At 43.5% G+C, this 22145-nt stretch overlaps 1 protein-coding gene across 2 annotated transcripts in view; it reads right to left on the bottom strand.

Annotated features, from left to right (window-relative positions):
* Window positions 1-22145, bottom strand: part of LOC124135763 (sorbitol dehydrogenase-like) — a 32768-nt gene that overhangs the window by 8885 nt on the left and 1738 nt on the right. Inside the window, exons 2-7 of one of the 2 annotated variants that reach the window (XM_048396401.1) lie at window positions 18856-18889; window positions 17510-17674; window positions 16750-16909; window positions 9195-9313; window positions 4183-4248; window positions 3357-3526 (exon numbers count right to left, since the gene is read on the bottom strand). In XM_048396401.1, coding sequence (XP_048252358.1) covers window positions 3393-3526; window positions 4183-4248; window positions 9195-9313; window positions 16750-16909; window positions 17510-17674; window positions 18856-18889 — 678 coding nt within the window. In that variant the 3' untranslated portion in view covers window positions 3357-3392. The remainder of the gene's footprint in view (window positions 1-3356; window positions 3527-4182; window positions 4249-9194; window positions 9314-16749; window positions 16910-17509; window positions 17675-18855; window positions 18890-22145) is intronic. The other variant, XM_048396410.1, reaches the window with a different exon arrangement.

Here is a 22145-nt window from a genome sequence, read left to right as displayed (position 1 = left end):
AACGTATAGTAACACTTACATAGACGCCTGTGGGAACTCTGTAGCCAGTATCGCAACGTATAGTAACACTTACATATACGCCTGTGGTAACTCTGTACTCAGTGTCGCAACGTACAGTAACACTTACATATACGCATGTGGTAACTGTGTACTCAGTATCGCAACGTATAGTAACACTTACATATACAAATGTGGTAACTCTGTACTCAGTATCGCAACGTATAGTAACACTTACATATACGCATGTGGTAACTGTGTACTCAGTATCGCAACGTATAGTAACACTTACATATACAAATGTGGTAACTCTGTACTCAGTATCGCAACGTATAGTAACACTTACATATACGCCTGTGGTAACTCTGTACTCAGTATCGCAACGTATAATAATACTCACATAACGCCTGTGGTAACTCTGTACTAGGTGTCGCAACGTATAGTAACGCTTACATATACGCATGTGGTAACTCTGTACTCAGTATCGCAACGTATAATAATACTCACATAACGCCTGTGGTAACTCTGTACTCAGTATCGCAACGTATAGTAACACTCACATATACGCCAGTGGTAACTCTGTACTCAGTATCGCAACGTATAGTAACACTTACATATACAAATATGGTAACTCTGTACTCAGTATCGCAACGTATAGTAACACTTACATATACGCCTGTGGAAACTCTGTACTCAGTGTCGCAACGTATAGTAACACTCACATATACGCTTGTGGTAACCCTGTACTCAGTATCGCAACGTATAGTCACACTCACATAACGCCTGTGGTAACTCTGTGCTCAGTATCGCAACGTATAGTAACACTTACATATACGCCTGTTGAAACTCTGTACTCAGTGTCGCAACGTATAGTAACACTTACATATACGCATGTGGTAACTGTGTACTCAGTATCGCAACGTATAGTAACACTTACATATACAAATGTGGTAACTCTGTACTCAGTATCGCAACGTATAGTAACACTTACATAACGCCTGTGGTAGCTCTGTGCTCAGTATCGCAACGTATAGTAACACTTACATATACGCCTGTGGAAACTCTGTACTCAGTGTCGCAACGTATAGTAACACTCACATATACGCTTGTGGTAACCCTGTACTCAGTATCGCAACGTATAGTCACACTCACATATACGCCTGTGGTAACTCTGTTCTCAGTATCGCAACGTATAGTAACACTCACATACGCCTGTGGTAACTCTGTACTCAGTATCGCAACGTATAGTAACACTTATATATACGCATGTGGTAACTCTGTACTCAGTATCGCAACCTTTTAGTAACACTTACATATCCAGATGTGGTAACTCTGTACTCAGTATCGCAACGTATAGTAACACTTACATATACGCCTGTGTACAACTCTGTTACAACGTACGGTTTCACTTGGATATGTGTGCTGCGGTGACCCTCTACGCAATTTTACAACGTACGGTTACACTTACATATGTGGCTGTGGTGACCCTCTAGGCAATGTTACAACGTATTGCTACACTTACATATGTTTGCTGCGGTGACCCTCTACGCAATGTTACAACGTATGGTTAAACTTGCATATGTGGCTGTGGTGACCCTCTACGCAATGTTACAACGTATGGTTACCCTTACATATGTGGCTGTGGTGACCCTCTGCGCAATGTTAAAACGTATGGTTAGACTTACATATAAGGGTGTGGTGACCCTCTACGCAATGCTACAACGAATGGTTACACTTACATATGTGGCTGTGGTGACGCCCTACGCAATGTTACAACGTATGGTTAGACTTACATATGTGGCTGTGGTGACCCTCTACGCAATGCTACAACGTATGGTTAGACTTACATATATGGGTGTGGTGACCCTCTACGCAATGTTACAACGTATGGTTACACTTACATATGTGGCTGTGGTGACCCTCTACGCAATGTTACAACGTATGGTTAGACTTACATATATGGGTGTGGTGACCCTCTGCGCAATGTTAAAACGTATGGTTAGACTTACATATATGGGTGTGGTGACCCTCTACGCAATGTTACAACGTATGGTTACACTTACATATGTGGCTGTGGTGACCCTCTGCTCAATGTTAAACGTATGGTTAGACTTACATATATGGGTGTGGTGACCCTCTGCGCAATGCTACAACGTATGGTTACACTTACATATGTGGCTGTGGTGACCCTCTACGCAATGTTACAACGTATGGTTACACTTACATATATGGGTGTGGTGACCCTCTACGCAATGTTACAACGTATGGTTACACTTACATATGTGGCTGTGGTGACCCTCTACGCAATGTTACAACGTATGGTTACACTTACATATGTGGCTGTGGTGACCCTCTGCGCAATGTTACAACGTATGGTTACCCTTACATATGTGGCTGTGGTGACCCTCTGCTCAATGTTAAAACGTATGGTTAGACTTACATATATGGGTGTGGTGACCCTCTGCTCAATGTTACAACGTATGGTTAGACTTACATACGTGGCTGCGGTGACCCTCTGCTCAATGTTAAACGTATGGTTAGACTTACATATGTGGCTGTGGTGACCCTCTGCTCAATGTTACAACGTATGGTGTTAGACTTACATATATGGGTGTGGTGACCCTCTACGCAACGCTACAACGTATGGTTACCCTTACATATGTGGCTGTGGTGACCCTCTGCTCAATGTTAAAACGTATGGTTAGACTTACATATGTGGCTGTGGTGACCCTCTGCTCAATGTTAAAACGTATGGTTAGACTTACATATATGGATGTGGTGACCCTCTACGCAATGCTACAACGTATGGTTACCCTTACATATGTGGCTGTGGTGACCTTCTACGCAATGTTACAACGTATGGTTAGACTTACATATATGGGTGTGGTGACCCTCTGCGCAATGCTACAACGTATGGTTACACTTACATATGTGGCTGTGGTGACCCTCTACGCAATGCTACAACGTATGGTTACACTTACATATGTGGCTGTGGTGACCCTCTACGCAATGTTACAACGTATGGTTACACTTACATATATGGGTGTGGTGACCCTCTACGCAATGTTAAAACGTATGGTTAGACTTACATATGTGGCTGTGGTGACCCTCTGCGCAATGTTACAACGTATGGTTAGACTTACATATATGGGTGTGGTGACCCTCTACGCAATGCTAAAACGTATGGTTACCCTTACATATGTGGCTGTGGTGACCCTCTGCTCAATGTTAAAACGTATGGTTAGACTTACATATATGGGTGTGGTGACCCTCTGCGCAATGCTACAACGTATGGTTACACTTACATATGTGGCTGTGGTGACCCTCTACTCAATGTTACAACGTGTGCTTACACTTACATATATGGCTGTGGTGACGCTTGACGGCGCGCCACTTCACTCGATGGTAACATCAGCAGCACCTCCAAGTGAATCCTGGATGGTACGTGCTGTTTGTTGTGGGTCTCCCGCCAGAACAATGTGGTCAGTGCCCACCCTCTTTGCATATTTCAGTCTGTCTTCATTGATATCTGCAATAGGAAAGTACATACGTGTCTTTTGATGCTCTTGTGAAGAGCGAGTGACTGAGTGAGTCGGGTTTAATGCCACTTCGAACAGTTTTCCAGTTGTATCATGATGTTCCAGATTTGTGTGGAAGGAAAGCCCAAAGTGGTGCAGATCATTACATTGTGAACCACAAAACGACTCACGACTGAATTCGGAACGCCGCGCAGTGTTAGCCACAACTCATTATTCATGGATACCGATATACTGGTATACAAAATGTACCAACTGGTGGTTTTTAGGCCTGTAGCTCACAGAATATATCTTCTAATAGAGGGAAGGTGAGGTGAAGTGAAGTGGGGTTTAACGTCACGTACAAGATCATTGCACTTAAAAAGCGACGTACATGCACGCGTATGTGTTGCTACTTGTACCAGTCCGGACTGATGCCGATTTTATAGTGCTAGCTCGCTGACAATGCCGCAGTTTGACACTCAAACACAGTATACTGACTCAGAGCCGACCAGTCCTTGTTTTAGCCACTTAATGCCGAGTGTCAGGCAGGGTAACAACAAGTACCATCTTTTATCGTCCTTTCGCCGGGGATCGAACCCCGACCTTCCGCTCTCTGGACGGAATCGGTCTTAATAGACTGAAGTGGAGACCAAGGATTTTAACAAACCTGTTATTAATATTTTGGATGCTCCCCGTGCACGTGCCGTTAACATACAGAGAAGGCCAACAGGACCTGCAGTGATATAGGAGTTGACATGAAAGTACAGTTTACGCAGAATGTAAAAACACACTAGCACCATGCATAGTATGTATAGTACAAACACACTAGCACCATGCATAGTATGTATAGTACAAAAACACTAGCACCATGCATAGTATGTATAGTACAAACACACTAGCACCATGCATAGTATGTATAGTACAAACACACTAGCACCATGCATAGTATGTATAGTACAAACACACTAGCACCATGCATAGTATGTATAGTACAAACACACTAGCACCATGCATAGTATGTATAGTACAAACACACTAGCACCATGCATAGTATGTATAGTACAAACACACTAGCACCATGCATAGTATGTATAGTACAAACACACTAGCACCATGCATAGTATGTATAGTACAAACACACTAGCACCATGCATAGTATGTATAGTACAAACGCACTAGCACCATGCAAAGTATGTATAGTACAAACACACTAGCACCATGCATAGTATGTATAGTACAAACGCACTAGCACCATGCATAGTATGTATAGTACAAACACACTAGCACCATGCATAGTATGTATAGTACAAACACACTAGCACCATGCATAGTATGTATAGTACAAACACACTAGCACCATGCATAGTATGTATAGTACAAACACACTAGCACCATGCATAGTATGTATAGTACAAACACACTAGCACCATGCATAGTATGTATAGTACAAACACACTAGCACCATGCATAGTATGTATAGTACAAACACACTAGCACCATGCATAGTATGTATAGTACAAACACACTAGCACCATGCAAAGTATGTATAGTACAAACACACTAGCACCATGCATAGTATGTATAGTACAAACACACTAGCACCATGCATAGTATGTATAGTACAAACACACTAGCACCATGCATAGTATGTATAGTACAAACACACTAGCACCATGCACAGTATGTATAGTACAAACACACTAGCACCATGCACAGTATGTATAGTACAAACACACTAGCACCATGCATAGTATGTATAGTACAAACACACTAGCACCATGCATAGTATGTATAGTACAAACACACTAGCACCATGCACAGTATGTATAGTACAAACACACTAGCACCATGCATAGTATGTATAGTACAAACACACTAGCACCATGCATAGTATGTATAGTACAAACACACTAGCACCATGCATAGTATGTATAGTACAAACACACTAGCAGCATACATGGGATGTACAACACAAACGTTTTATGAGAAGATAACTATTATTGTAAGATCAAGGATCTTGTTTCTCATATGTAATGATAGGGAACTTACTCGCAACACTTCAAATGGCCAACAATATTAAATCAATAGCGAGCCTTTGAAGAATAGGACTCATTGGAATCAGGTTTGACCGACCTCTGTATGGCTTGAGTGAGTAATGTGAGGTAATGTGAACTCACATAAAGAATTGAAAATGTCATTCTGAAAACACATATATCATTACCCCGTGCGTTGTATTGAAAACCCAACTCGTGTAGGGCGATGTTGATGTAGATGATGTTGATGGGCTATTCTGAGGGCTGTTAGGGGAGCATTGATCGAATCTTGTATGTCTTCTCTGTTGCGACAGCAGTCGATATACTGATCGCCGCATCACTCCTTTGTCAAAACTAGAAAGTTTATGTTTTCGCCAAGTTGTGGCCTATTCCTGCTTTGTTATATTTACAATGGCAAACATTTGATGGCATGTGGTGTGGGACTTATAGGTAATGGATGCAGTAATACTGTCAAGTGTCTGGTTTTAGGGTGGTAACAACATCGCCTACCTGTGTCAAGTGTCTGGTTTTAGGGTGGTAACAACATCGCCTACCTGTGTCAAGTGCATGGCTAGTAACAACATCGCTTACCTGTGTCAAGTATGTGTCTTGGAACTGGTAACAGCAACGCCTACCTGTGTCAAGTGCATGGCTAGTAACAACATCGCTTACCTGTGCCAAGTATGTGTCTTGGAACTGGTAACAGCAACGCCTACCTGTGTCAAGTGCATGGCTAGTAACAACATCGCCTACCTGTGTCAAGTGCATGGCTAGTAACAACATCGCTTACCTGTGTCAAGTATGTGTCTTGGAACTGGTAACAGCAACGCCTACCTGTGTCAAGTTGCATGGCTAGGGGCTAGTAACAACATCGCCTACCTGTGTCAAGTATGTGTCTTGGAACTGGTAACAGCAACGCCTACCTGTGTCAAGTTCGTTGCTTGGGGCTGGTAACAACATCGCCTACCTGTGTCAAGTATGTGTCTTGGAACTGGTAACAGCAACGCCTACCTGTGTCAAGTTCGTTGCTTGGGGCTGGTAACAACATCACTTACCTGTGTCAAGTGCGTGGCTTGGGGCTGGTAACAACATCGCCTACCTGTGTCAAGTATGTGTCTTGGAACTCGTAACAGCAACGCCTACCTGTGCCAAATGCATGGCTAGGGGCTGGTAACAACATCGCCTACCTGTGTCAAGTATGTGTCTTGGAACTGGTAACAGCAACGCCTACCTGTGTCAATTGCATGGCTAGGGGCTAGTAACAACATCGCCTACCTGTGTCAAGTGTGTTGCTTTGGGGCTAGTAACAACATCGCCTACCTGTGTCAAGTATGTGTCTTGGAACTGGTAACAGCAACGCCTACCTGTGTCAAGTTGCATGGCTAGGGGCTAGTAACAACATCGCCTACCTGTGTCAAGTATGTGTCTTGGAACTGGTAACAGCAACGCCTACCTGTGTCAAGTTCGTTGCTTGGGGCTGGTAACAACATCACTTACCTGTGTCAAGTATGTGTCTTGGACCTGGTAACAGCAACGCCTACCTGTGGCAAGTTCGTTGCTACGGGCTGGTAACAACATCGCCTACCTGTGTCAAGTGCACGGCTAGGGGCTAGTAATAACATCGCCTACCTGTGTCAAGTATGCGTCTTGGAACTGGTAACAGCAACGCCTACCTGTGTCAAGTTGCATGGCTAGGGGCTAGAAACAACATCGCCTACCTGTGTCAAGTATGTGTCTTGGAACTGGTAACAGCAACGCCTCCCTGTGTCAAGTGAGTTGCTTGGGGCTAGTAACAACATCGCCTACCTGTGTCAAGTATGTGTCTTGGACCTGGTAACTGCAACGCCTACCTGTGTCAAGTGCGTAGCCTGGGGCTGGTAAAAACATTGCCTACCTATGTCAAGTATGTGTCTTGGAACTGGTAACAGCATCGCCTACCTGTGTCAAGTGCGTTGCTTGGAGCTGGTAACAACATCACCTACCTGTGTCAAGTATGTGTCTTGGAACTGGTAACAACATCGCTTACATGTGTCAAGTGCGTGGCTTGGGGCTGGTAACAACCTCGCCTGCCCTGTCAAGTGCGTGGCTTGGGGCTGGTAACAGCACCGCCTACCCTGTCAAGTACGTGGCTTGGGGCTGGTAACAGCATCGCTTCCATGTGTCAAGTGCGTGGCTTAGATCTGTTAACAACATCGACCAGATGTGTCAAGTATGTGGCTTGGAGCTACCTACCTGTGGTATCAAGTGTGTGGCTTAGGGGTGGTAACAACATCGCCTACCTGTGTCAAGTGTGTAGCTCGGGTTTGGTAACAGCTTCGCTTACCTGTGTCAAGTTGTGGCTTGGAGCTGGTAACAACATCGCCTACCTGCGTGTAGTGCAAGGCTTTGGGGTGGTAACACCATCGCCTACCTGCGTCAAGTGGGTAGCTCAGGTTTGGTAACAACATCGCCTACCTGCTCCACACACGAGCACTGTGGCTCCCAGGTAGACGTTGACACGGTTACAGGCGTGGACAGCAACAGCCAGAAAAGACAAAGAATGGTCTCATCAGAGTCGAAGACAGAACAGAACAGAAGACCACGAACCAAAGAGGAACAAGCTTCAGCACAAACTTCTCCCAAGATCTTAATATGATCCTAACACCTCATGATATTGCCAAAGACCTGAAGCACAAATATATTATTAGAATAAATTAGCGTGGGAGAGACTACGTTGTTGTTGGGGACAACCTTACAGAATCAACTGACATGCCCAAAAGCATTAATGAAAGCAATCTAAAATGGGATACCCCAAAGTGCGCTGTAAACCAAAAGAAAATCAGTCAAGCAACAATCCTATTGGCGTTCAGGATCAAATCAATGGGCACGACATGCACATGAGTAGTAATCCTCACATTACTAGGCCAGTCAGTCCTAGACCGCCTTAATCTAGGTGGTAAGGGCATAGAAACTATGCCATACAGGAAAAGGCCAACCCAATGCACAAACTGTATGCTCTATGGGCACACGAAAACATCATCAGCAAACGCATAAATAATACGCCTACTCGGCAATCTGTATCCAAATCTATTCAACTCACTGAGGTAAAAAAAACACACACACAAAAACAAGCGACTACTTATTGCATTTAGTACTTACTACTAAATGGCTACATTGCGCTTATCCAAAGCATAGGCTACTTACTGCTGTAACTCAATCACCCCTGTAACTAAATGACCCCCGGGTCAGCACGTGGCTTGGGGCTGGTAACAACCTCGCCTACCCTGTCAAGTGCGTGGCTTGGGGCTGGTAACAGCATCGCCTACCCTGTCAAGTGCGTGGCTTGGGGCTGGTAACAGCATCGCTTCCATGTGTCAAGTGCGTGGCTTAGATCTGTTAACAACATCGACCAGATGTGTCAAGTATGTGGCTTGGAGCTACCTACCTGTGGTATCAAGTGTGTGGCTTAGGGGTGGTAACAACATCGCCTACCTGTGTCAAGTGTGTAGCTCGGGTTTGGTAACAGCTTCGCTTACCTGTGTCAAGTTGTGGCTTGGAGCTGGTAACAACATCGCCTACCTGCGTGTAGTGCAAGGCTTTGGGGTGGTAACACCATCGCCTACCTGCGTCAAGTGGGTAGCTCAGGTTTGGTAACAACATCGCCTACCTGCTCCACACACGAGCACTGTGGCTCCCAGGTAGACGTTGACACGGTTACAGGCGTGGACAGCAACAGCCAGAGGCTGCAACATGGCTCCCTCCTCCATGCTCACGTTGTCTGGAAGTCTGGGTTGTAAAACAAAGTGTGGTATCATTATCATTACACGTTAAATAATAGTTCTTTGATTGGCAATATGGATGGATGGATGGATGTCATGATGTCATAATATTTAATGTGACGACACCTGCTTGTGACACATCACAACTGACCTTGTTCGGACTTCTAGTTACAAAGTGAGAGTTCGATTGCGAGTTCAAGATAGTTCTTGTCACATACACTGAAGTAATCATTACTTATTCATTGTAAGGTGGTTACCTATTCATGGTTACTTTGAACTGTGTCAGTAGAAGGTTTACTTCGGTCTACTGTGTCTGAAAGACGTTTCAGCTTTAGACACATGTAACTCGTACCAGAAGAGCTATTAAATATCTGGCTATCTGACTGACCAAACACCGTCTTGTAAGTGACCGGTCTGTACGGACGGATGGCCAAGTTGGCAGTATTTATTTCAAAGCGGAGTCCGGATTTGAAGTTCGCGAAAGGTCATTTTGACGTGATGTCCATCTGGTTTTAATGTGATTGGTTATGTTTTACAGCAGAAGGTCTCATGGTACACAGGTTTATTCACCTCGTCAAGTGCAAAAAAAGTAGTATTACAACTCATAGCAGTGTAAGTAGGGGTTAGTTGTTGTTGTTGCTTCAAGTGTTTTAGAGGTCGCCTTCTGCCTTAGCAATTTCGCCGAAGCTGTCCCTCATGGGACTCATGTGTGTGAGTAGGGTACAGATATCTATTGCGAGTTTTAGTATTCACAGAATTTCTGTTTTTGTATTGATATGATTTCTATTTTCGTATATTGATATGATTTCATTTTTATCTTTGACTGCTATGTTTATATTCACTCTTCAAAAAAGGAAACGCACTGGTAGATTTTTAGTAAATGTATTGTACCTAATAAAGTCGATATATTTAATCTAATATGATAGATACAAATTTTGGAGATCGATAGTCACATGTTGCCGTTATACAAAGGCATTGAAAACTTATCAATGTCATGTCACATAAGGCCACAAGGTAGCGCTGTACTCAGTATCTCGCGTGACCGACCCAGGCAGCAATCACGGCTCTGCATCTCCTCGGCACTGACTGGATAAGTGTACGAATTCTGTCCTGCGGAATTCTGCGCCATTCTGCGCCATTCTGCGCCGTTCTGCTTGTAACGCGTTGGGCAGTTGTGGGAGTGTCTGTTGCGTGTTCCGACGTTAACGTACACATCGATCGAGTTCATCCTAGAGGTGTTCGATTGGGTTGAGATCTAGAGATCTCGACGGCCAGGGCAAGTCGTTGATGTTGGCATTAAGTAGGTGGTCTACCGTGATACGAGCTGTGTGCGGTGGAGCGTTGTCATGTTGAAACTCCCTCTGGCGGTCAATGATTGGAAGAAGGTGAGGTTGAAGAATTTTATTCATGTAGCGATTTGCTGTCAAATATCCTTGAACCACAACCAAGTCAGATCTCGTGGTGTAGGATATGGCCCCCCACACCATGACACTACCGCCACCGAAATTGTCGAATTCACGTACACAATGTGGGGCAAACGCTCATTTCGACGAGGATAAACACGTTTTCTTCCGTCTCGCCGGTGAAGAAGAAATCGCGAGTCATCGCTAAATCACACTCGTCTCCAGTTTCACAGATTCCAGGGCTGTAAGGTATGGCACCAACGCAAGCGTCGCTGTCGATCGATCTGTTACAAAACAGGGACCGTAACGGGTCTTCTGGGTCGGATTCCGGCCTCGCGAAGATGGTTTCTGACAGTCTGGTCCGATATTCTCCTCAAACCAGGGATGCGACCCGCAGCCTCCGTAGATGTGGCATTGCGGTGACGTAGGTTGAACAGTCGAATGTAGCGATCATGGTAACTCTTGGTCGGCCGGTTCTCGGACGGTCTGCAGTGGAATTGAACTGTGTGTATCGATCCCAAAGGCGGCAAATGGTGCTGTGGTGGACGTTGAAGTGGCGTGCAACAGAAGACTACGATTCAACTCTTAGGATACGTCCTATGGCGATGCTCCGATCGGCAGGGCTGAGTCTCGGCATTCTCGAATTTGAAAAATGTTGACAATTGAATGACACTTTATTGGCTTATGCTTGCCTTTTTATAGCCACTACCGCGAGTTACGAATGCCATAACTTGCACGTGCATTTTGCTTTACTGTTTTCCTCCGTGACATTTTTGAACAAGTGTGAAAACAATGCCGTTAAAGATATTGCAAATCGACAATGGCTGCGTTTTGACCGCCGTTTGTCGAATATCAGGCCACCAACATTTTCCAATAACATATATCCAATGTATATACCGTATGTTTTGTGTAGTCAGGTTCAGTGAACTACATACTACCAGTGCGTTTTTATGTATTTGATGCTGGGTGAAAGGCCTCACAACCATGGCCTATTTTTTTATCTTAAAAGTGATTTGTAAAGGTCCCTTCACTCTGATCACCAGAAAAAACTGCCATAAAACATGACTGATAGTCAAGCCACAGTAAATGTCCCTGGCCGTTTTCAGGGAGAAAAGATCGATTCTAGTGCTCCTGGGCTCAAGGCATGGTTAAATGAAAACAGCCTCAATCCAACCCACCCAAGGCTAAAATCGGACAGAAAAGACAAAGAATGGTCTCATCAGAGTCGAAGACAGAACAGAACAGAAGACCACGAACCAAAGAGGAAAAAGCTTCAGCACAAACTTCTCCCAAGATCTTAATATGATCCTAACACCTCATGATATTGCCAAAGACCTGAAGCACAAATATATTATTAGAATAAATTAGCGTGGGAGAGACTACGTTGTTGTTGGGGACAACCTTACAGAATCAACTGACATGCCCAAAAGCATTAATGAAATCAATCTAAAATGGGATACCCCAAACTGCGCTGTAAACCAAAAGAAAATCAGTCAAGCAACAATCCTATTGGCGTTCAGGATCAAATCAATGGGCACGACATGCACATGAGTAGTAATCCTCACATTACTAGGCCAGTCAGTCCCAGACCGCCTTAATCTAGGTGGTAAGGGCATAGAAACTATGCCATACAGGAAAAGGCCAACCCAATGCACAAACTGTATGCTCTATGGGCACACGAAAACATCATCAGCAAACGCATAAATAATACGCCTACTCGGCAATCTGTATCCAAATCTATTCAACTCACTGAGGTAAAAGGTAAAAAAAACACACACACAAAAACTACTTATTGCATTTAGTACTTACTACTAAATGGCTATATTGCGCTTATCCAAAGCATAGGCTACTTACTGCTGTAACTCAATCACCCCTGTAACTAAATGACCCCCGGGTCAGCACCCTGCACCATGCCCGGGGCACTAGATCTCGCACTGTGGGGCCATAAGCGTAATCCCTACATCGTTCCATCGTCTATAGTCTACCATTCGCTCATCGTCTCTTTTCACGTACACACGTGTGTCGACGCATCTTATCGCTTTCGCTTCAAGAACCATCCATTTCAGCACTCATTGTATCGGATTTATTTCGCTCTGTGCTCGAAGTTAAACCCAGGGACATTTACCTCTCGTAAATTACCGCGTTCATCAACTCGACATTCTGTGATGCCTCCCAAGAGAAGAGCAGCCATCAACCACAAACTTGTGAGAGGAGAAAAGCAGGCAAGGACAACCGGGAGAGAAACGCAGGGAGTATGTATAGTATAGCCGGCAACAGCTGATGGTGAGTCTTCAAATAACGGGAATAACGAAGGTGGCACGTCCAAACGACGGTCCTTACAGACACAAGTGCATACTTATAATTGGTTTCAAAATGATTTTATATGCAATCAAAAGTTGTTAGGTCCATTCACAAAGCATACTAAAGATTATTCAATAACATAAGTGTAAGACATTTCCTCACACAATCCTCAACACCAACTTTCGAACTTTCGAACTGATGATGACTAAAATGAGTTAAAGTGAATATGATTTGTAAGACATTTTTTATTAGTTTACACAATATATATTTCTTCTTACTGCATGTGTAAAACACCATTTTGGGTAGATTCTGGGAAAGGGGGTAGATTCTGGAAGCAGTTTGGTAGCCTGTGCCTCCTTTGGCATATCACGTGATAATCACTCTACTGAGCAAACAATCTAATCTGTGAGCACTGATCCGCCTGCACACAGACAAAGAGCCACTGCTAAACGCAAGGGGAATAAGACCAAAGCCTCCAAATCAAACCTCATGGCTTCTGCTACTCAAACTTGGGTACACAACCAACAAATCCGTCAGGCAAAGAAAACACCAGCTCATGGTAAACAATAGGCTCAGATCACAAACAAAGTTGTAGAGATCATTGCCACTGCATTGATCCAAATTACAAGCAGGAAAATGAGAGCCAAACCCATGGTCACCTGCGTCCTCAAACTTGCTTCCAAAACACTGAAATACAAAGGAACAAAGAAACAGTTCCAAAATAGGGTATGCCCTGACATTCAATGAGCGCTCATCTTAACAACCATGGACTTGCTTTTATTACCATGGAACGCAAATGGTCTTAAAATCTATGGCACCAAACTAAATGCACTCGTTAAAAAACAGGTGATAAAGTCGCATGTCATCTTAATACAGGAGATACTCAGCAAAAAAGCCAAATTCACACCACCTGGGTACACCTAATATAGAAAAGACGGAAAAATACTTATGCCTGTCAACAAGGAGGGAGGACTAATCATCCTTGTCCAAGACAGCTATGAGAGGGGCGACGGTGCTTTGATACCCCCATCTATCCGTAAAAGGCAAACCAACAAATTCAAAAAGTCCGCAATATTTCTAGGGGTGATCCTACATCAACACCTCACTTCTAACAAACATATAGGATATGTGGAAAACAAATGTCAAAAAGACCTGAACGTATTACTGGCAATTTCAGGCATATATTGGGGCACCTCGGTGGACACTCAGCCGAACCTTTACAATCATTTATCAGATCAAAAATAGACCATGGTTCTGAGGCCTTTTACTCAGCATCAAACACTGTCATGAGCCGCCTTGACAGAATACAATACGAAGTCCTAATGCTGCCCACAGTTGCAGAAACAGGCACTTCCCTAGAAGCACTACAAGTAGAAACAGGAGAACTCCCATTGAAACTAAGAAGAGAGCAGGCAATACTATCAAACCCTTTGATGAAAAAGATATGGCAAGACAAAAACACCCGAGATGAAGCCCTAGCTCGGAAAACTCCCTCGCTAAAGCCATCTAGGATATTAGTACGTGAACTCACCCGAAGTCACAATTGTGGTGACATTCAGCCACTAGGAAGTCACTACAAAGGGTTACACTCTCCCTGGACTTTAAAAACTCTCAAAGTTGACACTGCTTTAACATCAGAAGTCTCTAAAAAGGAAAACCCAACCCTACTACGATAAGAAGCTATCATTAAAATTCAAACATGTGACAGCTGGGGTCATATATACACTGACGGATCCATGCATCCTATCAACAGCACTGCTAGTTACGGGATCCATATCCATAGCTCCAAACCCCAAGAACATTCGGTTCGCCTGCCTGATTTTCAGTCGGTATATACTTCTGAATTTGAGGCAGTTCATCATGCTCTCAAACTCATACCGGAAATGCCGGAAGCAAAGGCAGTCATCCTATCAGATTCGCTGAGTGCACTTCAAGCCATCAGCGACAGATACTCAAACTCCAGGCCAATAGTATTCAATACGAATATACAAAAATATCTAAGGGCAGCCGGTGGAGATAAGTTGGATGGTTACTTTGATAGTGATTTCGAACAATTGTAACTTGAACTGAAGTGACTTTGAAGGTAACTTGCCCAGTCACTCGCAACTATAAATAAACTTTGATACTTCTTGTTATCTGGTAGAACATGATCATTTTTGTATATTTATTTTTGCTTCATAAATAATATAATCTCTCACATTAATACCCCCAGTTATGTCTCTTGTTGAATACAATATGGTCCAGTCCATTCTTCACTGGGTAGACTTGTAACTATCAGAGCATATCTACACGGCCTTTAGACCATAACTTTTACTCATAAGTAAAGTTGGGTGTATCCTACCAATTCTACACGGCTCTGCTCGCTATATTCCGCTCGAGAGGTTTCTGCTCATATAATATCACGTGAGCTGACTTTTCTCTTGTTTCTAAATAAACGCAATTATTCTAAAGTAATAAAAGCCTTTGGGTGCACTTTACTTAATGGTTTGCAAATTGTAGCATATGAGGTTCAGAAGACAAGACTGGGACAGTATACTGGGACGACATCGTTCGAGATCATGTTCTACCCTTTGGGTAAATTCAGGGGCGTAACGTCACGTTCCATCAGGTTAATGCCCGCCCACATGTTGCACGTGTTGTAATAAACTTTTTGAGGCAGCATAACATTGCTGTTAGACCTACCCCCATAGAACCTGTCTGGGATGAGATGGGACGCCTACGACAGGACCAAAACCAACCTGTAACGCGTGCTGAGTTTTGGACTTTTGGAGCCACATCCCCAACATTGTTCTCAATCATCTGGTGACTTCAAAATGTCTCCGGTGCCTCGCCTGTATCGACGCAAATTGTGGTCACACCCGATACTGACATTTTAAATTGGGTTGTTACACCACCCCACTTTTTAGACGTGGCGTTCTAAATCTGTCTCCTGTTAACATGGATGTTTTAAACATATATATATATATATATATATGATAGAACAACTGCGACAGTGAAGTGCAAGATAATATAGTTTTACTCATCAAGGCGATCGAATCTCTTGCTCTTCGAAGGGCTTCGATGACAGCAAGTGGAGGATACATACGGAAATGGGAATTTTTTCACATTTTAGGATATTTTCTCAATGAAAGTTAAACATTTCATGACAAGTTTATCTAAATGTGTAGATTCGTCCAAGATGAAAAACATATACTGATTGGACTGTGTAAGATGTGACGATGTGCTGGCCGCAAGGAAAGTCGCAAGGAGGGTGATTGGCTTCATATGACCGGAGCAATTATATTGTCAACTAGGCTTCGACAAACACTGACAAAACTAATCCAATCAAGCTGGCAATTAGTATTTTGTAACTCATCCGTAAGAGAAACACATATGCTTTCTCTTCGTTTTGCCTCTAATAAAAACTTGATCGAAGTCAGTTATTGTGCGGAGCTCTATTGTTTTGGTTTGAGAGTTGAATCGTGCACTAAAGGTGTGACGTCACTCTCGGAAATTATTTCATTCATGATTAAAAAACACACACAGAACCGTCGACGTACTGTCCCTTTAAGATTAAACCTTTTGCACGAATTGTTTGGTGTTTGTTGTTTAACGCCGCAAAAATTCCAACTATATGACGGCGATCTGTAAATTTTCGAATCCGGGGCCAGACGATCCAGTGACAACCGACGATCCGACGACATGCATTGACCAAGACACCGAGCATAAAAGATGCAATGTGACAGTTTGAGGGACTTACTTGAAGCAGAAATCTGCAGCATGGACGAAGTACCTGGAGAGTGTACCGTGGTCGGGTGGTGTGGCACAGTACTTCATCTTCCCACACAGGTTGTAGCGGCCTGTCTTACACAGCCCACACGTGCGACACGGGACACCCGGCTTTATGGCCACCCGGTCACCTGCACACGTGAAGTAGAACCAATCAGATACACAGGCTGTCAACTACAAATGCATTATGTCAGAAACATGATATTTCTATATTTTTACTTACACGACGTGTGTGGATCTTTGATAATATTGGAAATGCAGCATGAGTGACTGGACTTATGCCACGTTTACCAATATCGCAAAATGATGACTTCATGAACTCTCTTTCCGGAACTCATGACTTGTCCTTCCTTCTATGAGGTTAAATGATTCAGAATGGATCTAATCCTTGTGGGATTTCGAGGCGGAATTGATCTGTAGTTCCGTTCGTGTAGGTCTGGATACATAACAACGGATGGTTCCCTGTGTGTGTGTGTGTGTGTGTGTGTGTGTGTGTGTGTGTGTGTGTGTGTGTGTGTGTGTGTGTGTGTGTGTGTGTGTGCGTGTGTGTTTTGAAACGTTATAATGGTACATTATATCACCTTGAGGATGCATTGCGCTCTACCTCTACCATCACCATTTAATGGAAGTTAGAATATTACAATGAAATAAGGCAACTAGCGTGACTACAGTGACTACAGTGACTAACAAGACCGCCTATTCCATCTGTGATGTATTATCCAGACACTTACCAACTTTAAGAGATTCCACGCCGTTCCCGACTTTGGAAACGACTCCGCTGGGTTCGTGTCCCATGACCATTGGTGTCCTGACCACTGAGTCGCCAATACAACCGTTTTGCCAGTAGCTGACATCAGAACCACATATACCTACATCGTGGATGCAGATTTGCACTTCTGGAAAAAAAGAAACAGATATGTCAGACAGGTAACAGCTTTTTGGTAGTCAGTACAGTACAGGTCGGAACTAGTACAACTTATTATACATGATGTAGGGTGTTACGGAACGAGTACCTATTGTTATACATGATGTAGGGTGTTACGGAACTAGTACCACTTGTTATACAAGATATAGGGTGTTACGGAACAAGTACCTCTTGTTATACATGATGTTGGGTGTTACGGAACTAGTACCACTTGGTATACATGATATAGGGTGTTACGGTACTAGTACCTCTTGTTATACATGGTGTAGGGTGTTACGGAACTAGTACCACTTGTTATACATGATGTTGGGTGTTACGGAACTAGTACCACTTGTTATACAAGATATAGGGTGTTACGGAACTAGTACCACTTGTTATACATGATGTTGGGTGTTACGGAACTAGTACCACTTGTTATACATGATGCAGGGTGTTACGGTACTAGTACCTCTTGTTATACAAGATAAAGGGTGTTACAGAACTAGTACCTCTTGTTATACATGATGTAGGGTGTTACGGAACTAGTACCTCTTGTTAAACATGATGTTGGGTGTTACGGAACTTGTACCACTTGTTATACATGATGTTGGGTGTTACGGAACTAGTACCACTTGTTATACAAGATATAGGGTGTTACGGAACAAATACCACTTGTTGTGCAATATGTAGGGTGTGACGGAACTATTACCTCTTGTTATACAAGATATAGGGTGTTACGGAACTAGTACCTCTTGTTATACATGATGTAGGGTGTTACGGAACTAGTACCTCTTGTTATACATGATGTAGGGTGTTACGGAACTAGTACCTCTTGTTATACATGATGTAGGGTGTTACGGAACTAGTACCACTTGTTATACATGATGTAGAGTGTTACGGAACTATTACCTCTTGTTATACAAGATATAGGGTGTTACGGAACTAGTACCTCTTGTTATATATGATGTTAGGTGTTACGGATCTAGTACGACTTGTTACACATGTTGTTAGGCGTTACGGAACTAGTACCACTTGTTATACAAGATATAGGATGTTACGGAACTATTACCTCTTGTTATACATGATGTTAGGTGTAACGGAACTATTACCACTTGTTATACAAGATGTAGGGCGTTATAAGATATATCTATGTCACTTATGTGAACTGTTTACCTCCGAGTCCTGGTTCAGGAATAGGACGATCCTTCTGTAACAAAGTATCACTGCACAACTGAATATAAATGCATATTGGAGACATGCTGTGTACATCCACAGACCACATGCTTAATGTTTAGGCTGTGTACATCCACATATCACATGCTACACGTTTAGGCTGTGTACATCTACAGACCACTTGCTACATGTTTAGGCTGTGTACATCCACAGACCACATGCTACATTTGAGGCTGTGTACATCCGCAGACCACTTGCTACATGTTTAGGCTGTGTACATCCACAGACCACATGCTACATTTGAGGCTGTGTACATCCTCCGACCACATGCTAAATTTGAGGCTGTGTACATCCACAGACCACTTGCTACATGTTTAGGCTGTATACATCCACAGGTCACATGCTACATGTTTAGGCTGTGTACATCCGTAGACCACATTCTACATGTTTAGGCTGTGTACATCCACCGTCCACTTGCTTAATGTTTAGGCTGTGTACATCCAGAGACCACATGCTACATTTGAAGCTGTGTACATCCTCAGACCACATGCTACATGTTTAGGCTGTGTACATCCATAGACCACTTGCTACATGTTTAGGCTGTGTACATCCAGAGACCACATGCTATATTTGAGGCTGTGTACATCCGCAGACCACTTGCTACATGTTTAGGCTGTGTACATCCACAGACCACATGCTACATGTTTAGGCTGTGTACATCCACAGACCACATGCTAAATTTGAGGCTGTGTACATCCACAGACCACATGCTACATGTTTAGGCTGTGTACATCCACAGACCACATGCTAAATTTGAGGCTGTGTACATCCACAGACCACATGCTAAATTTGAGGCTGTGTACATCCACAGACCACATTCTACATGTTTAGGCTATGTACATCCATAGACCACATGCTACATGTTTAGGTTGTGTACATCCACGGACCACATGCTACACGTTAAGGCTGTGTACATCCACAGCCCACATGCTACACGTTTAGGCTGTGTACATCCACAGACCAAATTTCTACATGTTTAGGCTGTGTACATCCACAGACCACATGCTACATTTGAGGCTGTGTACATCCACAGCCCACATGCTACACGTTTAGGCTGTGTACATCCACAGACCACATGCTACATTTGAGGCTGTGTACATCCACAGCCCACATGCTACACGTTTAGGCTGTGTACATCCACAGACCACATGCTACATGTTTAGGCTGTGTACATCCAGAGACCACTTGCTACATGTTTAGGTTGTGTACATCCACAGACCACATTCTACATGTTTAGGCTGTGTACATCCACAGACCATATGCTACATTTGAGACTGTGTACATCCTCCGACCACATGCTACATTTGAGGCTGTGTACATCCACAGACCACATGCTACATTTGAGGCTGTGTACATCCACAGACCACATGCTACACGTTTAGGCTGTGTACATCCACAGACCACATTCTACATGTTAAGGCTGTGTACATCCACAGACCACATGCTACACGTTTAGGCTGTGTACATCCACAGACCACATGCTACATTTGAGGCTGTGTACATCCACATCCAACATGCTCCATTTGAGGCTGTGTACATCCACATCCCACATGCTACATTTGATGCTGTGTACATCCACATCCCACATGCTACATTTGAGGCTGTGTACATCCACATCCCACATGCTACATTTGAGGCTGTGTACATCCACAGACCACATGCTACATTTGAGGCTGTGTACATCCACAGATCACATTCTACATTTGAAGCTGTGTAGATCCACAGACCATTTGCTACATTTTAGGCTGTGAACATCTACAGACCACTTGCTACATGATTAGGTTGTGTACATCCACAGACCACATTCTACATGTTTAGGCTGTATACATCCATAGACCACATTCTACATGTTTAGGCTGTGTACATCCACAGCCCACATGCTACACGTTTAGGCTGTGTACATCCACAGACCACATGCTACATGTTTAGGCTGTGTACATCCAGAGACCACTTGCTACATGTTTAGGTTGTGTACATCCACAGACCACATTCTACATGTTTAGGCTGTGTACATCCACAGACCATATGCTACATTTGAGACTGTGTACATCCTCCGACCACATGCTACATTTGAGGCTGTGTACATCCACAGACCACATGCTACATTTGAGGCTGTGTACATCCACAGACCACATGCTACACGTTTAGGCTGTGTACATCCACAGACCACATTCTACATGTTAAGGCTGTGTACATCCACAGACCACATGCTACACGTTTAGGCTGTGTACATCCACAGACCACATGCTACATTTGAGGCTGTGTACATCCACATCCAACATGCTCCATTTGAGGCTGTGTACATCCACATCCCACATGCTACATTTGATGCTGTGTACATCCACATCCCACATGCTACATTTGAGGCTGTGTACATCCACATCCCACATGCTACATTTGAGGCTGTGTACATCCACATCCCACATGCTACATTTGAGGCTGTGTACATCCACAGATCACATTCTACATTTGAAGCTGTGTAGATCCACAGACCATTTGCTACATTTTAGGCTGTGAACATCTACAGACCACTTGCTACATGATTAGGTTGTGTACATCCACAGACCACATTCTACATGTTTAGGCTGTATACATCCATAGACCACATTCTACATGTTTAGGCTGTGTACATCCACAGACCACATGCTACATTTGAGGCTGTGTATATCCACATACCACTTGCTACATGTTTCGGCTGTGTACATCCACAGACCATTTGCTACATTTGAAGCTGTGTAGATGCACAGACCATTTGTTACATTTTAGGCTGTGAACATCTACAGACCACTTGCTACATCGACAGAGCACCTGCTACATGTGTAGGCTGTGTACATGCACAGACCACATGCTACATCCACAGACCACTGGCTACATCCACAGACCACCTGGTACAGGTGTAGGCCGTTCACATCTACAGACCACTTGCTACATAGTGGATCTGTGCGTGTCATGGATAAATACGTCTCGTGCGTAAACATTGCCAATGAAGAGATGGGTTGTATATAGGACGATTCTCTTCACAAGAGCTTTTTTCACAGACCACAAGAATAAGAAGTTATGATTAGAATAATGACATGTTATTCCGTTCTAGTACCCAAGTCACTTCTCTGAAAAAGAAATAGTACACGACATTGATAAATTATTAAACTGCTGGAATAATTTAGAAATTGATAATAAAAATGGTTTCATCATTTACCCAGAGCTTAGGACTCATGTACACAGGCAGACAC

Source organism: Haliotis rufescens, unplaced genomic scaffold (genome assembly GCF_023055435.1).
Source record: "Haliotis rufescens isolate VD_foot unplaced genomic scaffold, xgHalRufe1.0.p SCAF_1, whole genome shotgun sequence".
Taxonomy (NCBI): domain Eukaryota; kingdom Metazoa; phylum Mollusca; class Gastropoda; order Lepetellida; family Haliotidae; genus Haliotis; species Haliotis rufescens.
Note: the sequence above shows the minus strand (reverse complement) of the source record. Positions and strands in the feature narration are given on the sequence as shown.